At 37.2% G+C, this 23,576-nt stretch overlaps 1 protein-coding gene and 1 long non-coding RNA gene across 5 annotated transcripts in view; one reads left to right on the top strand and one right to left on the bottom strand.

Moving 5' to 3' along the window:
- Positions 1–464: 464 nt before the first annotated feature.
- Positions 465–23,576, bottom strand: part of SMOC2 (SPARC related modular calcium binding 2) — a 139,616-nt gene continuing 116,504 nt past the window's right edge. For 2 of the 4 annotated variants that reach the window (XM_066178712.1, XM_066178714.1), the window contains exons 10-13: positions 7,218–7,320; positions 6,056–6,330; positions 3,642–3,685; positions 465–873 (exon numbers count right to left, since the gene is read on the bottom strand). In XM_066178712.1, the coding sequence (XP_066034809.1) occupies positions 850–873; positions 3,642–3,685; positions 6,056–6,330; positions 7,218–7,320 (446 nt within the window). In that variant the 3' untranslated portion in view covers positions 465–849. The remainder of the gene's footprint in view (positions 874–3,641; positions 3,686–6,055; positions 6,331–7,217; positions 7,321–23,576) is intronic. The other 2 variants (XM_066178713.1, XM_066178715.1) reach the window with 1 other exon arrangement.
- LOC136286764 (uncharacterized) lies at positions 2,177–7,947 on the top strand. The gene is made up of 4 exons (XR_010719991.1): positions 2,177–2,296; positions 5,346–5,412; positions 5,524–5,607; positions 6,611–7,947. It is a non-coding gene; the product is annotated as an uncharacterized lncRNA (long non-coding RNA).

Genomic DNA, 23,576 nt, shown 5'->3' with positions numbered 1-23,576 from the left:
TCTTACCCATACAAACTCTGCTCCTGCTTTGCACTGACCATGTAAACACGCTTTTAGGCCCAGGCTGAACCAGACTGGAGTGACACTACAATCCACCTTACTCCTTTTTGGTTTGCTGTGTTAATAACCCAAGTGAATGCAAACAGGAGAAAAATCCTACCAAAACGTATTAAAAAAAGCCACTTCAAAAATTGATAAAAGGATACATTGTTCTATAAGCATCCCAAGTAGAATAACTGTTTTTTGAATCCATTAGTGGTTGTATTCTCATTGTATGATCTTTGGAAAGGCTAATAATTACAACAAAAACAAAATGAAATAAAATATTGCCACCAACGAAAAATCTGTTCAGTAAAAAACTGCAAAACCAAGTAAACAGCAATTTACACAATTCTCTCAGTCCTGCAAACCTGAAACATTCAACACTGCTTGGACAAAATTGAGAATACAGTAGATTTTTCAGGATAGCTCTACTTAAATGACAGTATTAAGAAAAAATAAGGCATACTATTGAAACCAAAAATACACAGAATCAGGTTTCTATGCTACTGTTTGTCAAAGTTATTTTTTAAAAAAATGGTTTAAATGCAAACTTTTACATCTCCAACATGTTTTACATATTTCAGACAACAAAAGAATACACATACATTGTATGTGATAATTTTTCAAAACTAGCCATTACTTTTTCACAGATTAAAAAAAAAAAAAAAGTCTGTTTAAATATTTCATTTCTACAAAGTGAATTTACATTTTTAAGTACAAAGTGCAAATACTACAGTTGTTTTTATTGCCTTTTGGTGAGGAAATCTCCCACATGTCAACGAGATCTGCCTTGGATTAGTAAGGTGTTCACCCTTGCTTCTTCGAAACTTGCTGAAAGGAAGTTGGGAAAATTTTCATTATTACTGATGTTTTCAATATGTCCAGTATAAAACTATATCTCCATTTTTCAGCAGTGCCCATATGCCACTATCAGAAAAGAGCTCTGTATAAATATATATAAGGAATAAAAAAAATTGTTTCCTGTAGTCCTTCATCAGATCTATGAGAATGGGAATGAGCAATATCTTGACTACTTACCCATGGCCCCTTTAAATCCATTTAAATCCCTTTAAACACACAGTTTTAGCAACTGCCTGGGCAAGTCCCCAGTTCAATACACCTCGTATGGCATGTGATGTATAAGGAATGGGCTGCTGGCCCAAGTCTCATAAATAATCTTGTTTTCCTTACAAACTTTTTGCTAGGTTGCAAGAGATCCCCCAGGTCTCACTGACAGCGTGCGGGCACATGTGTGCGTGTTTGTTGGACAGGGTGGAGCTGAGCAAGGGAAATACACCTGGCCACTATCTGAGTCCTGTCAGACCCATCCCCTATCTGTCCTCTTTTAGAGCAACCACAGCTGTGCCTCAGTCAGCACAGCAGTGTATGTTTCTCTATTTGCTTTCTTTCAGCTCCTATGTGTGTGTACACACAGAGATTCGCACATACATGAAAAAACATGTGCTGAAGCACACATAACCATATATTTAAATAAACTGCTGCAATAAATTAGTAGAGAGTAGGCTTTTGAGTGTGTGTCTCCCGAGTGCTGCAAATCTGATCAGGCTTTCTTAGATGGGTGGTTTCCTTTGAGCAGCTTCAATGTGTTTCGGTAGCTTCCTTCCAAGTGAGAACTTCTGTGATGAAAACCACCTTCTACATTTGCAGCCATGTATTGTTCAAGTATGAAAATGCCAACAGATGGTTTTCTTAGTCAGCCTTAATTTAAGGCTATTATTTGTCAGCAACAGCTCTTAAAATAATTGATGCTGAGTCAGCAAAATTACTGGACAAAATTGAAAAACAACATAGATGTTCTAAGGACACTTTTATTACTAATTCCACAAGTCAGTATCAGATTATAAGAAAGGGGAGAGGGCTTGTCATGCTTCAAGTGTAATGCACGTGTGCCAGTAATTGCCGTTATATAATTAAAATAACTCCTCTGAATGCTCTGGAGTTCTGGTAGGATAATTGTTTTCAGGCTGCCTTGTGTAAAGCATTAGTGATTTGTAGGGAAAACCTGAAAAATTAAGACCACAAACACTTGTTTAAACAAACAAACTTATCACATTATTGTAGCTGTGAGAATATTTTATATTCCATGTAAAGTGTCTAGGAGGTCTCTGGTAAAACCACAACCAATGTTGAGCTTGCCTTAGGAAGTGCAAACCTAACATCAAACAAAGGAGAGATAACAAAAGGGAACAAATCAACAAGCAAATTTGATAGGAAGATTTCTCTTGGCTTGCAGGTAGGTTCACCTGGTGTTCAGTTTCTTAATTAATAAATTAAATTAAAAAAATTAATCTAACTTTATGATAGATGGGAAGACATTTACCACAACTAGGATTTTGGGGTGTTTTTTAGCCATATTCCTCTTTTCATCCGGTGCAGCATTACCTGAGCTGTTCTTTGAATATAGTTACATATATAAGTTTTAAAATAATTCATAATTTACTGACACTTGTGTGAGTATTAATAATTTAAGTCTTCTAACTAATACGTGAGGTAAGACTAGTGTGAAGATGACTCTTTTGCTAGAGTCAAACTACTAGACTCACAAGCCCTCCTTCAAGACCATGCAAAAGTACTAGGAAGGTATGACAATATCGCCCAGAATTTTTATTTTTTTTTAATAAATCGTTATGAAAATAGACACACAGAAATTAAACCCCACTTTTTTAACCTATTTTGCTGGCCTTTCACTTGAGTCCCTCCTTTTCAAAGTTCACCATTCCTTCATTTAAAAAACTCTGTTTTTGTGCCTTTTGCAACTCTGAATGGCTTGAGCACCCAAACCTCCATGGATGACATACACTGGTGCTATTTTGAAAACCAAGATCAAGTCTTTGCAGAAAATTGATTTTAAAAAATCATGGATTATGTTGTCAAGACACTTGACATTTTATTTTCTCCAATCATTCTGCAATTTTAGTTTAATCATAGATTAGCAGAGTGATGCAAATCCTAGTTCTTCAGAATCATTTTGCTCAGCCAGCAAAGGCATTTGAAAGTGACTGCTCTTTTCATTGCACTAAGATTTTAAAAGCTGTTTAAAGCCATCGTATAATAATGCCGTGGAGTTTGTGAAATGTATAGATTTTCACAGGGCATGGAAATGCATGCCTTTGTTCATTTCAATAAATGTCAGTTTGTGTCTATATGTGACACAAAGGAAAATTGACAAATTCAGCTAACATAAAAGTTAAACGAAGATGTAGCAGTCCACACTTAAAAGTGTATGGGAATGCTGTCTGTCAGGAATGCAGAAGACTCATGAGGGCTCAATTGCGCTCATCAAATTATCATATATGTCCTATACGTCAATTTACACTTTCCTAGGAACTTCTGCATGCAAACCTAATCCACTCTGCAAATTATGCACTTTTACTCTGCAGCTGTAATTGACTGATTTATCTTTCCATACATAGAACTGAAGTCAAAATTTGTTAATTGGGTTGTTGCTCTACATTTTTCTGGCAACTCTGTAGAATAGAAGATTAAAGCAGTTTGAAGTTGCAATGATGATTGCTAAAATCCCAAGAAATTCAGCCAGGAGAGACAAAAATAGAGATATTGCACTCCTCAGTACTCACCTGCCTGCTGGATGAAGTGCTCTCAGTGTTGGTTCTAGGAACCGCTAAAGGAAGGGAAAGAAAACATTATAAATATGGTTTGCAAGTTATCCTCAAGAACTGAAGCCCTCATTCTGAAAAGATTTTTTTAGAGCAGGGTAAGTGCACAGCTTTCAATAAATGAGATAAAATATTTCACATCTTTCATTGACATATCTACTTTTTTCTTTCCTCAATACAGGTGTTGCTTATTTCAAGGAGTTACATGAAAGTTGAACAACAACATCTCTTTCCAGTTAACATGTCAAATTTGCTTCTAGGATTGCATCTAGTCGAGGCTGAGAACTTCAAACTTACTGAATCTTTAGTCGTAAATATAGTCTATTATCCCTGGCAGTAAAGAAGCATGGACAAGCAGACTGTCTGGAAAGCATTCACTTTGATTAAAGATATTGCACAGAAACAGTTCTACAAGCCAAAGACATTGTTCATATTTAATCTGTAAAATGACAAGATTATCACTGGTTTTTAAAGTTTTTTAGTCTCAAAGCCTTAGACAGTGCTCAAAATAGGGGAAAATAAACCCCCAGAAAGCTAAATTTGCTAGCCTATTAATCTTCCTAAGCAAAATTATGAGACTAGGGAGGAACTTGCTCTCTTGGTTTTCCATGTCAGTCTGCAGGTCAAACAAGCTGTACTGGAACTAAGAGAAACAAAACTGGACCTTGAAAAATGCTACAGCAGCTAGCACTCCCTTCAGAAAACATGCTGTACTACTCTCGGGCTTTTATATTGCTTCAAACTATTCTCACACAGGACACCTAGGACTCACACAAAATGATACAGAGCTACTTCCTTAACTCAGCTCCCACACCTCAGGTGACAAGAGTCTCATATTTTCCTAGAAATGTAACTCTAACTCCAGTGAAATGGTGATTTCTTTTATTTGTACAAGTGAAAGGAGTATCAGAAAAGAAAAAATTAATTATCAAGTAAGAGAAACAAAATAGAATAATGGTATTCCAACAAAAGTAATTTTTATTGTCTTGTCCTTAAAACTGTGTACTTCTAGTAAAGCAACCCGATGATTTGGTTAAGAACTTTTTTTCCAGCTGGATACCACTAGTTTTTCAATGCCAAACTTCTGAGTTTGTGTGGTTTTTTTTTCCTTCCAAAGTTGAATGTTCTCTCTATTGAATAGATTTATTTTTTGAGAAGATCTGTTAAAAAACTTCAGTTATGGTGGATGTAATTTTTACTTCAGCCAAATCTGTGTGTGTTCTTCATACAATTTCACGCTTCTTACAATTTTCATTTCCAAAACAGGCAGTTTATCCCAATCTTTGGTTTTTTTTCCACTGGAATATGAAAACAAAAAACCTTGGGTTTGCTTTCAGTTTTTCTGTGTGTTTCCTTTACCTCCTGCATAGTGGTTTTGGACCCAAATTTCATCCACAGTAAGTCCTAAGAATGCCTGCTGCAGCAGGACCAAAGTGTTTCACTTTCCACATTCATAGCATAAAGATAACAAGTCATCCACCTTCATATACATTTTTTAGCCTTCATCATCTAAGTGAAAATTGGAAGGTATCATTATAAGGTCCACAAAAAAGCCATAGGAAAAGAATCCTGGATCTGATCAATACTTCTTTTGAGAGATCTATTACTATGAGCCACAGATAATTTTCTTCATTAGTAAAATGTAATTCTTCTGTCTTTCTGCAGTATTCCTTTTTTAGACTTGAATACAACCAATGAGACATTTGTTCAACTGTCCTCACTTCATTTCAAGGTACCAGAAAAAGAATTTACCTATAATCATTCTTCCACAACTTCTTAAAGTATGGGGATCTATTGCTGCTCTTTGTAACTTTTTTTATTACTATTTTTTTCCCATTTTCAGGAATTGAAAATGTGTGATTGAACTCTGCAGGGACTATTATACCCCGTAATTAGTTGTTCCCCTTCCTACCAGTTTGGCAGCAAGGTAAGGTGGCTGTGTATTAGCCATTACTCCACCTGTTTGGCCAATGACCACATTCCTCTCTGCATCCCTAAACCACAAAGGAGAAATAAGAATTCATAAGAAAGCTCAACCATGTGCTTCCTTTCAGGAATCCAAAAAGCACAGGTGTGATACTTCCTCTCACTCAGAACACAGTTCTACAATAATTGGCTTTTTGATGACCGTTATTGTACTTTCCTAGGTTTCCTACCATAATACATTTAAAGGTCAGAATCAACAGGAAGTTTTTGATTCTGTGTTGGAGCAAAGTGATCCAGAAGCAACTTTCTTGCCATCTTCCCAAAGCAACAGCTGCAGTAGCTGCAGACAGGTGTATTCTTTTATTTTGTATAAGTCTGGCGCATATAAATATCAGACTTCATAAGCTTTGAAGAATTTTGTGAAAAAGACATAGAGAAAAGGTTCTTACTATGGCGTTTCTTTGTTTCTGCTTTACCTTCTTCTTTTGTTACTCCCAAGCAGCCCATTAATTCCTGAACTGACAAGGACTTATCGTTGTTCACATCACAGTATTCCACAAACTTCTTCACACATTTTTTGGGCTTTGATTTCTTTCTTAAGAATCTCTTAAATGGCTTGATTTCCTTCTTCCCAATATCACCACTGGAATTTTTATCTAGCTGTTTGAAATACCAATGGACGACTCTCTCTTCCAGAGTATGATTTGGATCAGGCTCAGAAACACTGGAACAGGAAAAAAAGAGAGTTTAGTCTTAATTCTGATATTTAATACCTTTTTTTTCAGAATAGTTACATCACCATCAGATCACCATTGTTACATAAATCTCCCTGCTTTTGGACACTAACTTTTTTGTAGTGAATCTCTCTTTTTCTCACTTTGGCCAAAATATCCTAAATTTCACACTAAGAACTAGAATCTACTTTTAGTGTACTCTCTGAAACCCCGTTGAGGTCAGAATCATACTTGGTGAACAGTGCTTTGCCCTTAAATTTCCTCAAACAGGGAAAAGTGGAGAGAAAAATAAAAGAGAAAAAGACGGCTTCACAGCAAGAAGATGCATTAAATGTGCAAAGCAGCCAGCTGAAGTTGATCAACAATCAGCATCGCCAAATACCAAAGCTCCAGTTACAACCCATGATGGATTCTCTTAGAGCTACAACACCTAAATGTATTGAATTACAGGATAAGCTACAGCAATAAATGCTATCTGCTCAGATAAGTACCTGACCTGCAGATGCCCTAAGTTTGACAGCACTTACACATTTTAAACACTACCTGTGACTGTTGATAGCATTGGTTGGTTTTGCAAGCAGCTAGGAAGAATATGAATCAGGAAGGTAGCACACATTCAAGAATAAAGCCTTGAGAGGAGAACAAAGACTCACACACAGTTGCACCAGCAGCTGTAGATAAACCCTTAGCTGTGCTGCTGAGAATTCATCTGTCAAGTGTATATCTGTTTAGTGAACATAGTCCACAGTGGAAACTTTGAACTAAAAGGTAGGTTCTTGGAAATTCAACCTTTATAAAAGCTCCTCCAAGCCCTCAACTATCCATTCATCACAGTGAAAATCCTTTTAAAGACAAACAAAAAGGATCTGAAACCAACCGGCTAGAAGACAGTGACGGATCAGAGACTGCATGCACCATATCTGTGGACAATGCATCCAAAACACTTGTCAGGAACTCGTTCTTCTTGGCCCCAGGACAACCTAGAAAAGAAAGATGTTTTTCTTTTCTTGTTATCTGTTTTCACAACATTTTTATTCTAACAATAGTTTAGACTTTGAGGCAGATATTACTCCCTGTACACAAATTTCCATAAATTGTGGACATGTTCATAACATAATTCAAAGACAAGCACTTAAATTCAGGTACATATCTGTAACAGAGCAGAAATAAATGAACAACCCTTTGAATTGAAGCAAATGTGAATCTCTTTTGCCTACTCTGAGTCCCTTTATTTAATTTTTGGCCATTATTTTTCCTTCTTTCAGATGTCTTTAAAATGGGTGTCACATTTTGAAAATAATAGCTTTGAAGCAATAAAAGTTTGTACATGATACAAGACAGAAACGTGGACTAGAAGCCAACAACACAATCCTTATTTCACATTTCCGCTTTTGCTCCTCTTATTTTTCATTGGCTTTCTTGACACACATGCTTTCAGTACATTGATTTTCCTCTCTGTAAAATGACAGTCAATCTCCTTGTGTCCTTCCCTTTCCTCTTAGACAGGGGTTAACTAGCACTACAAGGCATCTAGCCCAATCAGCTGCTCTTAGCTGGCACTTTGGTTCGTACTGTAAGATCCTATGTTGATGCTAGATCATCCTCATAATCCCATTCCCTATGCTATGAAGTTCTTTGAAAGAAACTGACAGCATGTTTCAGACATAGAATATGTCAGATAAATATATACTGAAAGATCCCCTCTTCAAGCAGCACAGCTGGAGCAGATAAATTCCTCTGACAAGCACATGGATGTTGACACATGGAGGTTTACTTACACAATACACCTGCTTCCTCTCCTCTTCCCTAGAGCCCTGAGCCAAACACCAGGTCTTCCTCTAATCCTCTAAATAACTGAAGTATAGGTTGATCCATGATCAGTGACATGGAGATTACAAGCTTGAAGTTAGAGCCCACGGCAGGACTTTCACAGACAATTCTGTGCTGGTAGCCACTTACTATAGTTCTGTTTTAAAGTGAAAAAGGGAAATACTTTGAAGTGTTGTGGAAAAGGAAGATTATTCAGTCAGTAGGGATTTGGTATTTTATTACATTTCTCAGCAAGCTCTGGAGCAGGCAGTAGGACTACATGAGCCTGAAAAGCTTCATTTTGCCCAGCAAATTATTTTTTAATATATTCCATGTTGATCCAAGGAAATAAACCTGTGTTATATTAGCCCTTAGTTGTGTTGCAGTAAGAATAGCTCAGCTATTATGTACAGCAGGAGTACCCACTAGATATTATTGTCTAACACATTCATGTAGTTATGAGTTCCTTGCCTTTGGCACCAGGGATATTTTATTCCAGTAACTGTAAAAGGTATATAAAAGGAATTCACTGAGGCAAGTTTCACTACACTAAAAGCACACATATGAAAGCAGTTGTTATTGTGTTAGATATATCCCTTTCTCCTTAGTCTTTAATCAGTTGCGGGTTTTTTCCTGTCACAACTGGAAAAAAAGAGAAAAAAGAAATAAATAATAAAAAAACCCCACACTAAACAATCCAGCAGTTATGACTGTAAGTGTGAGTTCAGTGAGGCAAGTACTTCAACTTTCCCTGTAAGGAACAAAAGTTAGAGGGGTGGCAAGATGTTAATAAGGGAAGGACAGAAAACTGTACCAACAGGCTCCATTCAGTACATATTCTCTAGTGCAAAGAGTCTGCTGTCAAATTAGGTTCAGGCATTCCAGCCCTGAAAGTAAATTGTACATTGTGATTTAAATGAGGTCACATAACATTGCAAGCCACAAAAGCACATTTGCCCAGAGATGAGCAGGCAGAGGCCAGGCAGTTCCCATGAAGCAGCCACATCCAGGTGTGTCCGCAGCCTATGGAGCTCAGTGCTAACTCTTCCTAGCAAGGACAGCACTGTGGGTCAGAGCTGGTTCCCTTCAAAGGACTGAAAAGTCTGTGTCTAAGGCTTCTTCACCTTGAATCTTATAAGCTTTATTTTCTGTTGGAGCTGTTATTACCAGCATCAGCCACAAGCCTAAATTCTGCTCCAAATGTAAGTCATGAATCGATACAGGACTTGTGGAAAATGCAGAAAATAAGACCTTGGCATGTAACAATACAGCACAACATGGAGCAAAGGCAATTTGACTTTTTTCTTTCTCTGTCCTTTTTTGGATACTTAATAATGTGAATATCCAATTTGATTTAGGAGCTCCACCTGAATTTTTCATATTATTTATAAGTGTATTTCTGAAACATCTGGAAGAAACAAAGATCTGCTTTAGGTAGTTTCCACTGCTGTCCAGGGAGCTGATGACTGTACATATGCTACAGATATAGAGATCAAGATCCTCACTTAGCTTGCCATTTATGAGATACAGCTAAGCAGGGGAAAGTTTCAACTTCTAAATTCACAAGAAATCACAGGAAGAAAATTCCACAGTTTGAAGCCTGTCTCTGACAATTTTTCCTAAGAATAAGAAAGGTTTCTAAATGTGTGCTTTATGAACTTGCAATAGCAGCTGAAAGCAATAGAAATCTCACAGAAAAGAAAAGCTGCTGTTAAAACAAACACAATCAGTTGCTGTGAAACATTCTAAATTATAACTCTACTACTTAATGCAAAATGACACCCCACAAAATCCTCACCAGTTAAATACAGAGAAAATATTCAGGTTCTCCCAATTATAAGTTTTGCTGACATGTGGGCAATCACACAGCAATTTACCCCACAGTGAAATCTCTGTTCTTTGCAGGTGTTACTAACTCGGAATAATTCTCTGGAGGCTTCATGCTGAGCTTTAATTTTCAACAAAATTTTGGATAAACTGGCAAGACAGAAGCAGCTTTAGCTTGATTGTAATGAATAATTCAGTCTTATTGGGCTAAATACAGAAAGACTAGTCTCTTATGGGAGTCTTATGCTTCTTGCTATGGTTTATAGGCTTCAGTTTCTTCTTCTGCAGCTGCCTGTCCTATGTGGATTTGACGACTTACATAAATAGTAATTTGTTGTGGAAGGGTGGAAGCTGAAACCACATGGAGTTAACATACAGGTTCAGAATGAAGACTGAAGTGCTTGCTTTAAGGATAGTGTTACTGAGAGTAAACCTTAGACCAACAATACATACAACAAATGGCAGGAATACACAAACACCTCATTTCAGCTATAACATAAAGGAAATCAGAGAATCATCATTATGCATTATATCTCTCATATATACACATCTCTCTATACATATAATTACTTTTAGAACTGAGAATGGATTTTTGGAGCTAAATCTGTGCGGAGGTTTTCCATTAAAATTCTAAAATATGCACCCTAGTGCCTCAGAGTTCCTTGCTTGGTTGATTACAATCTACTACTGTCAGTCTTGGAAGATTATCTTTCACAACACATCTGAAGTCACGGCTAGAAGAGCATTTTTTAAATTTCTGTAAAAAAGGGAATCCAAGAGATAAGATTAAGCACCTTAAAAGGAATTTTACATTAGTCTTCCTGCAAGAGAGAAAACTGTCTTGAGTCAGTCATTCAAGTTGTTAAAGGCATGACAACTTCCAATTAGCAAATCTAAAGTTTCTTTTTTATTCCGTTTGCTAATATGAAAATAAAGCTTAGCAGTGCACTCAAATAAAATGACCACTTAAATACCTCTAAAGATTGCAAGTATGGTTCTGATCTGTCAAAAAGTAGAATGATCAGAACTATCCTTGCTTCATTTGTACATTTGATTTCACTGAAAAACAGTGTTATACCAAAGAAATGAATTAAAATATTTCAGTGCTACTGCTTATTCTGGGAGAACCGACAATACAATGAAAACATTTTTTCTTAGACATTTATTGTATACACACATGTATGTACAGTCATGAGTTTATTTCTGTTGATCCATGTGAACCACAAGTTTTTGTTTGTCTAGACAAGCTGAGGAGCCTCCTCCTCATTTTTTGGAGGACTTCCTGAGCTCTTCCCAACTCCCTTTCCAAAAAAAAAAAAAAAAGAAAGCATCCTTCAAAATATGAGCCTGGGAATTGAAATTTGTTACTCTGCTGATTACTAAAAATCATGGTCTGAAATCATGTCTAACTGACGGAGTCAGTGCCTTTATAGTTTTATTTAACAGATGGACTTGATGACCCTAGAGGTCTTTTCCAGTCTTAAGAATTCTCTCACTCCATGACTCTATGCCTCATTTCAATTTTTCCCTCACTGCAGCTTCTGGTAACTTCTCACAGACAAAAACTATCCATTTCTTATTTTGTATCCTAGAAGACTTGAGGACATTATTACCTTTCCTTGTTAACATCCCTCAGGTATTACATTTTTTTAAATAATTTTTTTTCTCTTAAGTATTCATACAATTTTAAAAAATTAAGCTCATAGACAAATTCTCTTTCATATGTCTTTATCCAAATTTCAAAAATAAGTAAACAGAATACAATGGATATGAGATCTAGGGGGGTACTGATCCATTGGTTTGCAGCCCCAGATCTCTATGTCTTACAGGAAATAAGTATTCTTTCTTGACAAGTGCAGGAAGCAGATTTCAGTTCTTAACATGTATTTAATTTTTTTTGGTTTTACTATTTTAAAATTATCTTTTTGTTCTAATTTCAATGGATGTACACACACTAAAGAGTTAACAAAGGATGCCCTCCCGAGGCCCTACGCTTCAACCCTAGGCATTCATATCATACCTAAGTGCATTGAGGGGGATTTGTTGAACTTGAGCCTGCTGAAATGAGGTGTCTCACCCGTAACAGTTATTTAAGCTCAGTATAAAGGAACTCATTCAGAAGGCATTCATCCCAACTACCTGAGGGGTTTTTTGGGGGTTTTTGGTTGGCTTTTTTTTTTTTTTTTTTTTTTTTTTGCTTAGAATAGAAGAGAATCCCCCTTAAAATGCTTCACTTCTTTCCTATTAACTGAGGAAGCCCAGACAGATAACTTACATTCCCAGGTGGCGTTAAACAGCTTGTGATTACTTCTATATGTATCTGTTTTATAAATGGATTTAGGTTCCAACTACTCTCCTGTTCTTTGTGTAAATGTGGGAGAAAGAAGGAATAATATTCATAGCAGAAACACAAGACCCTATAAGCAGCTTCAGCAGGCAACTGAGTGACAACAACTAGGGCATTTGTTGATAGGAAAAACAGTCCATTACACTTATTTCAGTTCCTGTACTATTATTACTAAACAAGAAACAGAAAATCATATCAGAACATCAGAGCATAAGACAGGCAATGTGAAATGGCTAACTTCTTCTAATCACCACTTTTTAGTTTGGTTTTCCCTCCATTAAAGTTTGAAAGGCTTTGGAGAAGTGAATTTCTTGCTGCTAACCCTTCTGAGATGCCACTGTGACAACAGGGAGACATGAACCAGTTGAAACACTGTAATCCTTTCAGAGGCCATCCAGCCAAAAATCAGTGCTGAACATGAGAAAGTCTTTGGATCCTATTTTCCATTCTTAAATATTCTCTTGTAGACCTTTACCTTTCTAGTTTTGACTGTGAATAGAAAAATGTCAGAAATTCAGATCATAAGGAGTCGCACCTCTTTGCTGTCTGACTGGATACAAGAAGAGTGATGTTTCTATTTGGCAGTCCATGTCTACAGAATATCTACTTCACTTTTGGAAGCCAAAGACATCTCAGTATGTTGAGAAGGATCTGATATTCTGAGCATTTACGTTCGCAGTCTGTGCCCATGCAAAATTGTAGTCATTAGAGGCTCATCACCCCAGGCTGAGCATGACCTGTAATGCTGCTTTCTGGGTCCTGCTCCAGTGGAAGAAACACAGTGCATTTCACTGAAGTGTTGGCACAGAAGTCAATCATTCCACTGATTAGGACACAGAGAAAAGAGTTTAAAAAATAGAAAGGGGCCCAAGAATGTGTAAAAGAGAAGAGCAACTAGATCTGATTTTCAAAAAGTTTTACTTCTGCTTTATATACCATATTTCATGACTGCCTGGACCAGAGACAAACAGCTGGTACCTCTGACTGCAGTAACACTTTTAGAAAGAGCTTATTAAACAGAAATATTTTGGAATCCAGTTTTATATAGTATGACAGGTATCCGAATCTCCCCATTATCACTCTGAGAGTCTTAACAATTAGCAACCAATACTGCTTAGAGAGTAAAAAAGCAGTTATTTTTAGTAGACATTTATTACTTCCCATTCACTTGTATTTTCATCATGTTGTTATGTTTCCTCTCAGGAGAAGGGTATGAAAGAAAACATATTTAATTACCTCCATTCAAATATCCATTAAAAAGGAAAAGCTATTACAAAGAATGTATGTTGTTGTAATTATGGAAGTGACCTCAGAAATAAGGTGCATAATTCTGGTCTCCTGATGGAAAAATTGAACTATGGGGACTTGATTTAGTGGGGATGTTTTTTACATTACTTAATTAATCTAAGCAGCTTGCTCCTTGGAAACCTTCATGAAAAACATCTTTTTCTACAAACTGATGTTGATTTTAACTTTTCTGGCTATCTTGGACTGAGACTTTTACCACTGGAAGCATAAGCTGAAAATCCTCAAAGCATTCACTCTCATCTAAAGCCGCAAAAAAGGTCTTTGTTCAGACCCTAAGAACCAATGGTCATTAAATTAGAAGAAGGAAATTCTGAGCTGTTGGGCCAGCAGCACACATTCCTATTAGAGCAATTTTCTAAGAGTCCCCATGCACAGAGTGGTACCTTCATGCCCGTGTGTGATTCTCATGCAATTTTAACACAGGTTGGATGGAGATGGAAGGTTAGAACTCCATAAATATACCTTTTTTTACATGATGGATCTTTTGAAATACACTTTTGAAACTCTGTACATTCATTGTTTTGGGGGTTGTTGGTTTGGTTTTGTTTCAAAAAAAGAACAAATATAGATGGTACAGAACATACCAACCTGTGGCACACAAATGGAGCATTTCACAGATGCAGTGACTTGGTGTCTTTTGATTCTGGAAATAAAAACAGTGGCAGAACCACCAAAAGCAAAACTAAGTCTGTGCTACTAGGGCCCAAAGCATATTGTTAGATGGTAAAGGATGAAATGGGAAAAAAAAAGATGGGGAAGGGAGGAACAGAAAGGAGGCAGAAGACCTAGAAATACTGGAAGCAGTCATGTAAAATATCAGTCTTTACCCTGGCTTTATTTTGCTTATGCTTAGGAGTACTGAACTTGCATTAAGAGACAAATTTTCAGCAGTTTTATCTGATTACTTTTTTCTCCCTCCCTTCCACAACTGGCAAGTGACAGATTTAGAAATTGGATATCCAATACAGAGGGAGGCTAGAATTAATGGCAGGCAGGCATGGCTATTTCTTGGAACATTAACTATATACTGAATTGTAACTCAGAATGGATTTTTACAGCAGTGATTAAAAGAGGTTTATAAAATAGGATTCCTGGAAGTAACTGAAGGGAAACAAGAGTCAGCAAGTACCACTAAAGCATTACTTAAACACTATGGAATGAAACAGTCCTTGGAGACCTGGCATCTCAAAAATCTCCTTTTCTCTCATGCAGTTTTTAATTTAGGATCTGCAGTCATGTTACCTTTCTGGACACTTTCCATTAAACATGATAGATTTCCTCTGCAAATAGAATTTCAAATCTCTCTGGCTCATCCTTTGCTAGATGAAAAGCTGTAAGATGACTAATACAAAAAACATAAATGCAACTTAGAATTGCTCAGTATGAAACTCTTTCAAGGTATAAAATTATACAAGAATGAAATGTCCCTAGTTCCTGCTGAAGGAGGTGGGCATACTATGACAGACTGAGTAGGCCCAGGCTTTAATAATTAGACACTATTAATTTAAATTAAAGATGGTGGTCCACTCCTAATTCAGCATTATCCAGCTCACTCCTCCAGGGCTGACAGAGGACTCTGTAGCTACACCAGGTTCTCAAACAAACTTTCTTTGCAAATAGACCTCTATTTGGAATAGGTCCCTCAAGTCAAATATAGTACTGTGTGCTTCATGAAACAATAATAAACTAAATGCTCAAGTAATGATGAACCAGATTTAGTCCCACAAAAATCAGGCAATTGTGAGCTAACCATGCCACCCTTAATTTGCAGTTTACAGTAAGCACTGAGGAAATGAACACATCCCACTTGGTAGCAGAGATCCTGCAATGACAGAAGCACAATGGAGCAAATTAAGGATGGAGATTAATGTAATTATGGTTCTAAAGTGTCTGCCAGCAAGGATGCAATGCAGCTGACTTCATGTAAAACAGTTTACAGTGTGCGGTTTGATTACAAAGTGCCTTGGGTTGCTTTACAGCAGGAAGATCCAATTCCATGCTAACACTCCATTAAGGATTATGAGGACATTTTCCTCACTGGACCACTACACTGTAGGTGAGTGTCATTGTGTACAGTGTGGTCAGTTTTCCCTGTGCATGTCCAGCATTCAGTCAGGTACCCAAATAAGGGTATCCTGCAGCCATGCCAAGGCCTGGATTCCCTTGATTTGTGCAGAAGCCCACCCTGTCAAATTCAACAGACGTCATGAAATGTAATGCTAACCAGGTTCCACAGTGTCAACTTACTCTTCATAGTAACAGATAATATCCAAAAGGGCTGAGGAGAGAGGTTATTGAAATGTGAAAACCAGTCAGGCTTACTGACTGTGGGACTCTACAGGAAACAAAGAGAGAGAGAAGTATCCTATCGTCCCCTTCCAGATATCAGGCAGGGTCTACAAACAAACATGACCCCATTTTATACACAGGCTGAAATGACACAGCATGCTGCAAGACTAGCATGTGTGGACATTTAGGGCAGTGTGTGTGTGGACAGTTTCTGGAGCAGGCCGTGGAATCTCATTTATTGATAACACAGCAATGGAAACATATGAGTGAGGTTCTCAGGTGTCTTATTCTGTGCTGCTGAGTGAATGAAGAGAGACGGAAACAAGACATCACAACGTAAATTTGTGCCCTGGGTATGGCAGGAGACAGGGGAAAATATAATCTGAGTGTCCAACAGCAGGAGTATTCCAAATGCAAGACTGAGTCCTTCTTGGGCATGTATACTAACCTGACTTTCAGCCACACATTTTGTAACAGTGCTTCTCTGTTGGTGAATGTAACTGAAATAATGACTCCATAATTCATACACCCCACATTTCCATTCTTATTCTACTGGGAATAATTCTTTGGTATAAATATGCGTACTAAATCCTGATTTAGTTTACAGTGGTCATTTTCCATTACAAGTGAATGAATGTAAAAAACTCTTATCCAAAATTAGAAGTCCACGCTCCATACCTGCAGATACACAATACTGAGAATTCCAACACATACAGACTTTCAGTCTATGAACTTCACATGACTAAAGTAAACAAGCCCTATGCAGACGACTATAGAAGGGTTCACATGCTAGGTTGTCAAAAAATGCTTGGTGTTCTACTGCTGGTTAAAATCAGGAGGCAAAAGAGAATTTAATGAGTGGAAAAAAAACACCCAAACATTTAAACCTTTAAAAATGCCTAGGATTAGATAAAAAAATTCAACATGTATGTGTGGATTACAAGGAAAAGGCAAACAGCTACAACCCATCCATTTCTATCAACTGATATAAGCACATTCGCAGAGGATTTTACAAGTTTCAATTAAGTGTGCCACTGCAAAGACTAGAGCTTAAGCCAGAACAATTTTTGTGGAAAGGACCTGAATATACGGTAAGGGCAGTGAAAGGAGGAGAAAAGCATGGAAATTGGAGAGAACCAGGTAGAAAATCAAGGGAGAGAAGAGAGACATGGAAACCAGTGGAGAAAAAAGCTGCCTGAAGATCCAAACAGACTCACAGCCTGTGCTCTGACAGACACCTCCAAGAGCACTGACAGAATATTCATCTTCCTCCCCTATTCTCCTCCAAACAAAACTGTGGTTCACTGAGATAGCTCTGACATTCACATGAACTGGCTTCTGGTGGTTTTGTTTTCTATGCTTCTGCGTAAGCCATGTGGATAACGTGGCTGGATCTCTGCATCTTTAGCTGCATTTGCAGGGACAGAAGGATTTTATATCTTCTATTGCTTCTGGCACTCTCGGTATGTGACCACGAAGTAGTTCTCTCTTGGCCTGGCCAGGCAACAACAATTCCATCATGTGGAAATAGTCAGGACTGGGTAGTTTATATTTTACTCTGGTGCAAAATGAGCTTTTTAATGTTTTTTTTTTCTTTTTTTTAGGAGCAAAACACCCTATCCCTTCTTGGCCAAATAGCTTGGTGATGAGGGCACGCAGCTGAGATGGAGGAGACTGATGTTCAACTCCTTGATCCAAACCAGACAGAGCAGGGAGTTGAAACCTGGCTTGCTGTTATCCCAGTGGAGTACCCTAATCTCTGACACTAGAGAGTTAGGTTCAATTCCCTGCTCTGTCTGGTTTGGATCAAGGATTTGAACCTATGTTCTTTCCTCTTCAGCTGAGTACTCTAATCATCAAGCTATTGTGTGTCCACAGAAGGGTTCCTTTTGCTGTGAGCAAACACTCAGAACAAAGAGAATGTCAGAAATCATTCCTGTTGCTACATGAAAACATTTTCTTCAGCAGAATAACAATAGCATCAGAAATGGACAGCATGTTCTTTAAGTCAGGGCTTCATCCTGCATGGCATAAAGAAATGCAACCAGCATCTTCCAAAAAGCCTGGCAAGTGTGTCAACAGACTTGTCACTAGATCAAATGAATTCATTTGAGCTTAAGAAAAGCATGAACTTCAGTGCTTTGCTGGATAAAGGCACTGCACTTCATAGTCTGAAGAGTCAAATTCTCATTAAAAAGGTTTTTTGCCTTGCATGTTTTGGTCTTGAGGCTTTTTGCCACACCAAACAACAGAGTTGTGTGAATGGATACTTAAGCAGCACTTTATCATTCTTCTATACTATAAGCCACTGCTTAAAACTTTTTTTCCAGCAAATGCGAAAGAGAAGCCTGTTGTTTGATATCAAAACACATTAAGTCTGTTGGATTTTATTTTCTATCTTTAAATCCATTCAATTTAACACTGAGCATTTAAACGTCTCTATTATTCAGTATAAGTGTTTCACTTAGGGGACATTGAAAGAGTAAACAACACAACATCCAGTGGTGTAGAGTTGAATTCAGAGCACACTGGAAAAAACAGGGCAGCTGGGGGGAATCAAACACTCAGGTGTCATGGAAAAGAGTGAAAAAACCCCCCAAACATTATTTATAGGGGCATAAAAAAGCATAGGGTACTTCAGTGGTTCTATCTCTACCTGACAATTTCCATTCACAACATAGAGCTCAACCTTAATTTCTGTCACTTTTTTATTCATTTTCATGAGAAAGGTTTCATTCAATTGCCTAAATTTTTAACAGAAAGGGACCTCAGGGTTCTCACACAGTACCTTCAAAACCATGAACAAACTTTATGACTCGACTTAGTAAAGCACCTAGGTTTGTCCATAATATCAAGTGTATCTTGGGTGGTTCAGATGGAGCAGAATGGATTTGATGTATGAATTTCATGAATGTTTGAGGATAAAAACATCTATCAATACAAGAGGAAAGGATGGGAGTTCCAAATTCAAATTGTACGATCATTTTTAGTGAACTCTATTTAATATGTTTTCTGTTTTGTTCTGCATAAAAAGAATCACTTTTCATTTCTCAAGTATTTGAGAGATTACATTAATTATGCTGATATGTTTAGAAATGGTTACCAGGAAACAATGAAAAAGAATATAAATGCCTAGCTATCAAAGCACATTTTAAGAATAAATTGCTCTTCTTTTATGACAGGCTTTTTATTCATTGACTCTACTGAAAATATAATGAGTATAGAATGTCCTCACTTTATCTGTCCTGTATTAATTACACTGTTCTGCTTTATCTGTAAACAGAGACAAATCGCTAAGAAGAAAACTTGGGCTTGGGGAATTAGTGTTTTGCAGTTGAAGAACAAATTTTGGGCTGGCTACAAGAAAATTAACCGAAATAATTCCTATCTGTCTTCAAATTACAGATGTTACTAAGGAAAAGTTCTGAAGCTAAACATCTGAGAGAGAAAACAAATCTGTGAGAGGGAGCTTGACTTAAGCCTGTGCATATGGTATGAATCTCTACTTTAATAAAAAATTATAAAATTCATTTGTAAAAACAACTTTTTTTAAAAAAATATATTCCTTTCTTAATGTTAGGACTGAAAACAGTCCTAACATTAGCCAACTTGTGAGTTCTATCTAAGATATAAGGCGTAGAAGGTACCCTTCTCTTTCTGCCCAGTTGAACATCTTCTGAAATTCATTGCAGAAAAAGGAAAAAATTAACCATCAAGGCATTCACTGTACTCCACAATGAGCTCACCTTTTGGATATAAGCTATATAATTACAATTAGAGCAAGATCCAGTGGGTCTAATCTGTTTGTTTTTTCACTGCCCTTCCAGACAATCACGTTTGATTTCAAGTGAAGAGTTCAGGTTTAATAGATTAATTCAGGTAACAGTTTTATGATAAGAAATGCATGCCTCTCCTTTCATATTAAACCAGTTTCCTGACCTGATTTCCAGGGCAACTCTCCTTGGGTGGATTGTAAAGACTCAAAACAGTTTATATCTGTTCACATTCCTCCTTCCCTCGCTGCCTTCCACACAAAGGGACTATCAGGTGAAGCCTGTCTGCAAGATGCCCCACAGCCAGATATGAAGGAGAGCGAGCAACAACAAAGCATTCACCCCAACACTTAGCTAGGTCTCCAAGCTTAAATCTCAAGCAGGTAAGGAATTTGACAAAACAAAGTTTCATGTAGAATAAACCATACAGTTTTCACTCTCCCAGAAAAATCCTGCTTTCCCAAATAACCCTAGTTTAAACAAGCCACCTGCCTATGTCAGGGAAATTAATGAACTTCAAAAGTAAAAACAACTCACAATGGAGAGCAAGCCCTGTTTTTCTAAACATCGGAATGCCAGCACCACAGCAATGTGTCTTCTTTTTTACCAAGCCATACAGGGAACTCTAAATTGAAGCCTGATTCCTGGACCTTACATGTCCAGCCACTGCATTGCACATTAATCTCTTTCCTCGATTTAGTTGCCAAGTTTGCAGTAACACTGCGATGCATGCCTGGAACCATGAGCTTGGCTCCAAGAGAACTGTGTACCCTGGTAATATAGGGGTCAAAATACCTGTTTAAAGAAATTAATTTTTATAGGAAGTTCAAGTAAGTGATTTTTTTTTTTTTTTTGTAATCCCTATTGGATTAAACTTTTCCTATTGACAATTACACCTAGTGAACAAAATGCTACGCATAAATCCTGGACAGCTCATAGAACTAATGAAATGGACTTGTAAACATGTGAGACACAGATGTTGCGGCTCTGCTTGCCTTCATTTTCTTGATCAAGAAGGAGAAACAAGGGAAAAAGAAAAACAGCAGACAAAGGATGAAATCAGCATTGTGTCCAAGCAAGTGGACAGTTGAAATAGAAAACATGATTTCAAACAGCTCATAACAGATTGGGATTTTAGTGTTTGCAAAAAAAACCCCTAAATTTAGCCCAGCTTGCAATAGGAAAGTTTCATGGAAAAATTAGCAAAACTTAAGGAATTCAGAGGACAAAGTATTTTTATAAAAAAGAGACTAGCTTCCTTTGATTCAGTAGGAACCAGACTAAGTTCAGTGAGAGAATAATAATTCCTTTCAAAATTTGACATTAGGATTGTATATCTAATATTCATTATTTTTATCCATTACTTTGGTTCAAATTGATATGGTAATGTCAATGACACCTAGAGCATGAACTCCCTGTAGGTGCTGTTTATGAAGTTAGATGACCACAACCTCTACAGTCCAGCTGGTGTCCTAATTATGCTGAACTATGCTTTGCACAAAGCCGATAGGAAAACTTGTATCCAGCTGAACTACTGAAGAGGAAGGGAGATATTTACCAAGAGCTCCTAATTAACTAAGTGTCCTGGCTTGCCAGCTGTAAAAAATCTTGTATAAAGAAAGTAGTCCTTTGATATATATACAGCACAAGATGCATCAATCACATTTTTTTCAGAAGCAGTCTTCCTGCTTTTCTAAGACAAAAGATGCTGAGACACAGTTTTAAGGGCTGTAAAACAAAATTTTCTCTCATGCTTAACTACACTCCAATTTTTTAATAGGTCTTTATGAGAAATCTGAAAGATAAGTGTGCAAAGTGCTGAGAAATGTGGCCATTTCTAGTGCTGTACATGGTAACCTACCACTCAGTAGCTTTAGGACAAATAGAAATCATTGGTAAGTGGGGAGTGTGGATATGCTCAAGGAGTCACATCATACATGCAGTGAACCCAACATTGCCTGAGGCTGTTGAGCTCACTGACACAGCACAGAGTAACTCTTCTCCCTCTGAGGAATGTGTCACAGAACCCGCTCTAGGCAAATAAAAGCAGGCACATACATGTGCCTACAGGAAAAGTGGGCTGGTCAGAGCAGTTCATCCCACTTCTGGGGGAATTATTCTGGTAGGGGAATAATTCAAACCCCCTGCTAAGTCTCACTGACAGGAAAATATAAAAAGAGCTCGTTCATCACATCTCACCCCCAGCCCAGGTTCATGCCTGTGGCAAGCTGACCTCTGCCATGTGTGCAAGGAGCTGAGAATCTCAACTCATCTTGGCACAGTGGTGCACAAAGATGGTGTCAGCCCAGCCTCACGTCCTGCAGCCCCACTGGAGTCTGGAGTTTGAGCTGTCTTCCTCCAGAGTAGGAGAACTGTGGCAGAAGAATGAACCTCCACTCAAACATTTGGAGAGAAGAGGATGTGACATCTTCCCTCCAGGTCCCAGCATCCCTCCCCAGGATGTCAACATTGGCGAGGGACACTTGGAATGAAATACTGACACTCCTTGAAACCTTCTAATGACACTTTCTATTGAATCTCACCTGTTCTCTCCTTCTGTCAAATAAAAAGCAAGAAAAATACTAATATCAGAGTTCTCTTTAGTGAACTCTTCTGTCCTAGTTATTGGTTTCCTTTATACCATTTTGTGTCCAAATAGAACTCATTACAGTGAAACTATTTTCAATCCAAAGCAATGAATTAGAAGCAGAATTTGAACAACAGTTTCAGAGACTAAATAAAATAAAATTCTTTTTTAGAGCAAGTAACTGCCAAGCATACAATTACAAACTTACTTTCAAGAAGTTATCTTGTATATAATTATCTGGATGATATCAACTACTGAAAATACTGGCAAAATATTTTTTTATTCTTAATACAATGACACAATGAATTTTAAATTTCTCATAGCAAAATCACTCTTCTTATATTTGCATAGTACAGTCAACTTCAGTGAAGCTGTGAGTAAAACTGTGATTACTTTCTTTAAGGAGCATCACAGCAATTCATTACAAACAGCAGAGATAGGATACAGCTCGCAGAGTGGCTTTGGTTCATTTCAAAACATGAGAAAACTATTGAGAATATATATGGAATACATTTGTAAGTAGAACCTGTTTATGATCCTTTCCTAGGAGTGTGAGTTGAGAGAGAGGCATAAGACGACCTTTGTCTGTAAATGTGAATTTTAGTATAAATACAGATTTAAATTTTGAGCTATGTTAGCTATCCTATAAACACTCTTAATCCATATAAATCAGAAACACGTTATTCCTGTGTAATGAAATTACTAGAACACATAACCCCAAAAAGCACCAGTATAAATTACTTTACTCCAATGCACCTTCCTAAACCCTGTACAAATACATGCTATTTTGGAGAAAAAGAATCCAAAACTCTCTTGTATAAATATTTCAGAGAATTTAACTGCATTTTATTAGGAATATTATTGTATCCTTCCAGCTCATTCTTTTATAGTGTGAATTCAGCTATACAAATCTCAGAGAGACAAAAATTCTAACTAATAAAATCCTTCTCTAAAAAACTCCAAATTAACTTTTTGCATTTCAAAGCCTAAAGGACAAGCACCAAATATACTGAAAAATTTCCAAGGGTGGAAATATGTGCTAAATATTCTAATGAAAAAAACAACAATCTTTTCAGTGGTTCAGAGATATTGCTTTGTGATAATTTAAATATTACTTCTCTGAACTGAAATTATGATATGGATATTTCCAGCATACATGAGAGAGTAACTCTGTTGAATCACTGATGATTATATTTAGATGTACACATAGGTGCACAACTAACAGAGTTCTTTATGATGCCTTCCTGCTTGTTGAAAATGAGAGAGACACAACAATAACAGCGAGATTGTAGAGCC

This window comes from Chamaea fasciata, unplaced genomic scaffold (assembly GCF_029207755.1).
Source record: "Chamaea fasciata isolate MVZ Bird 193981 ecotype frontalis unplaced genomic scaffold, bChaFas1.0.hap1 SCAF_3, whole genome shotgun sequence".
Classification (NCBI taxonomy): domain Eukaryota; kingdom Metazoa; phylum Chordata; class Aves; order Passeriformes; family Sylviidae; genus Chamaea; species Chamaea fasciata.
This window is presented reverse-complemented; position numbering and strand designations above follow the sequence as displayed.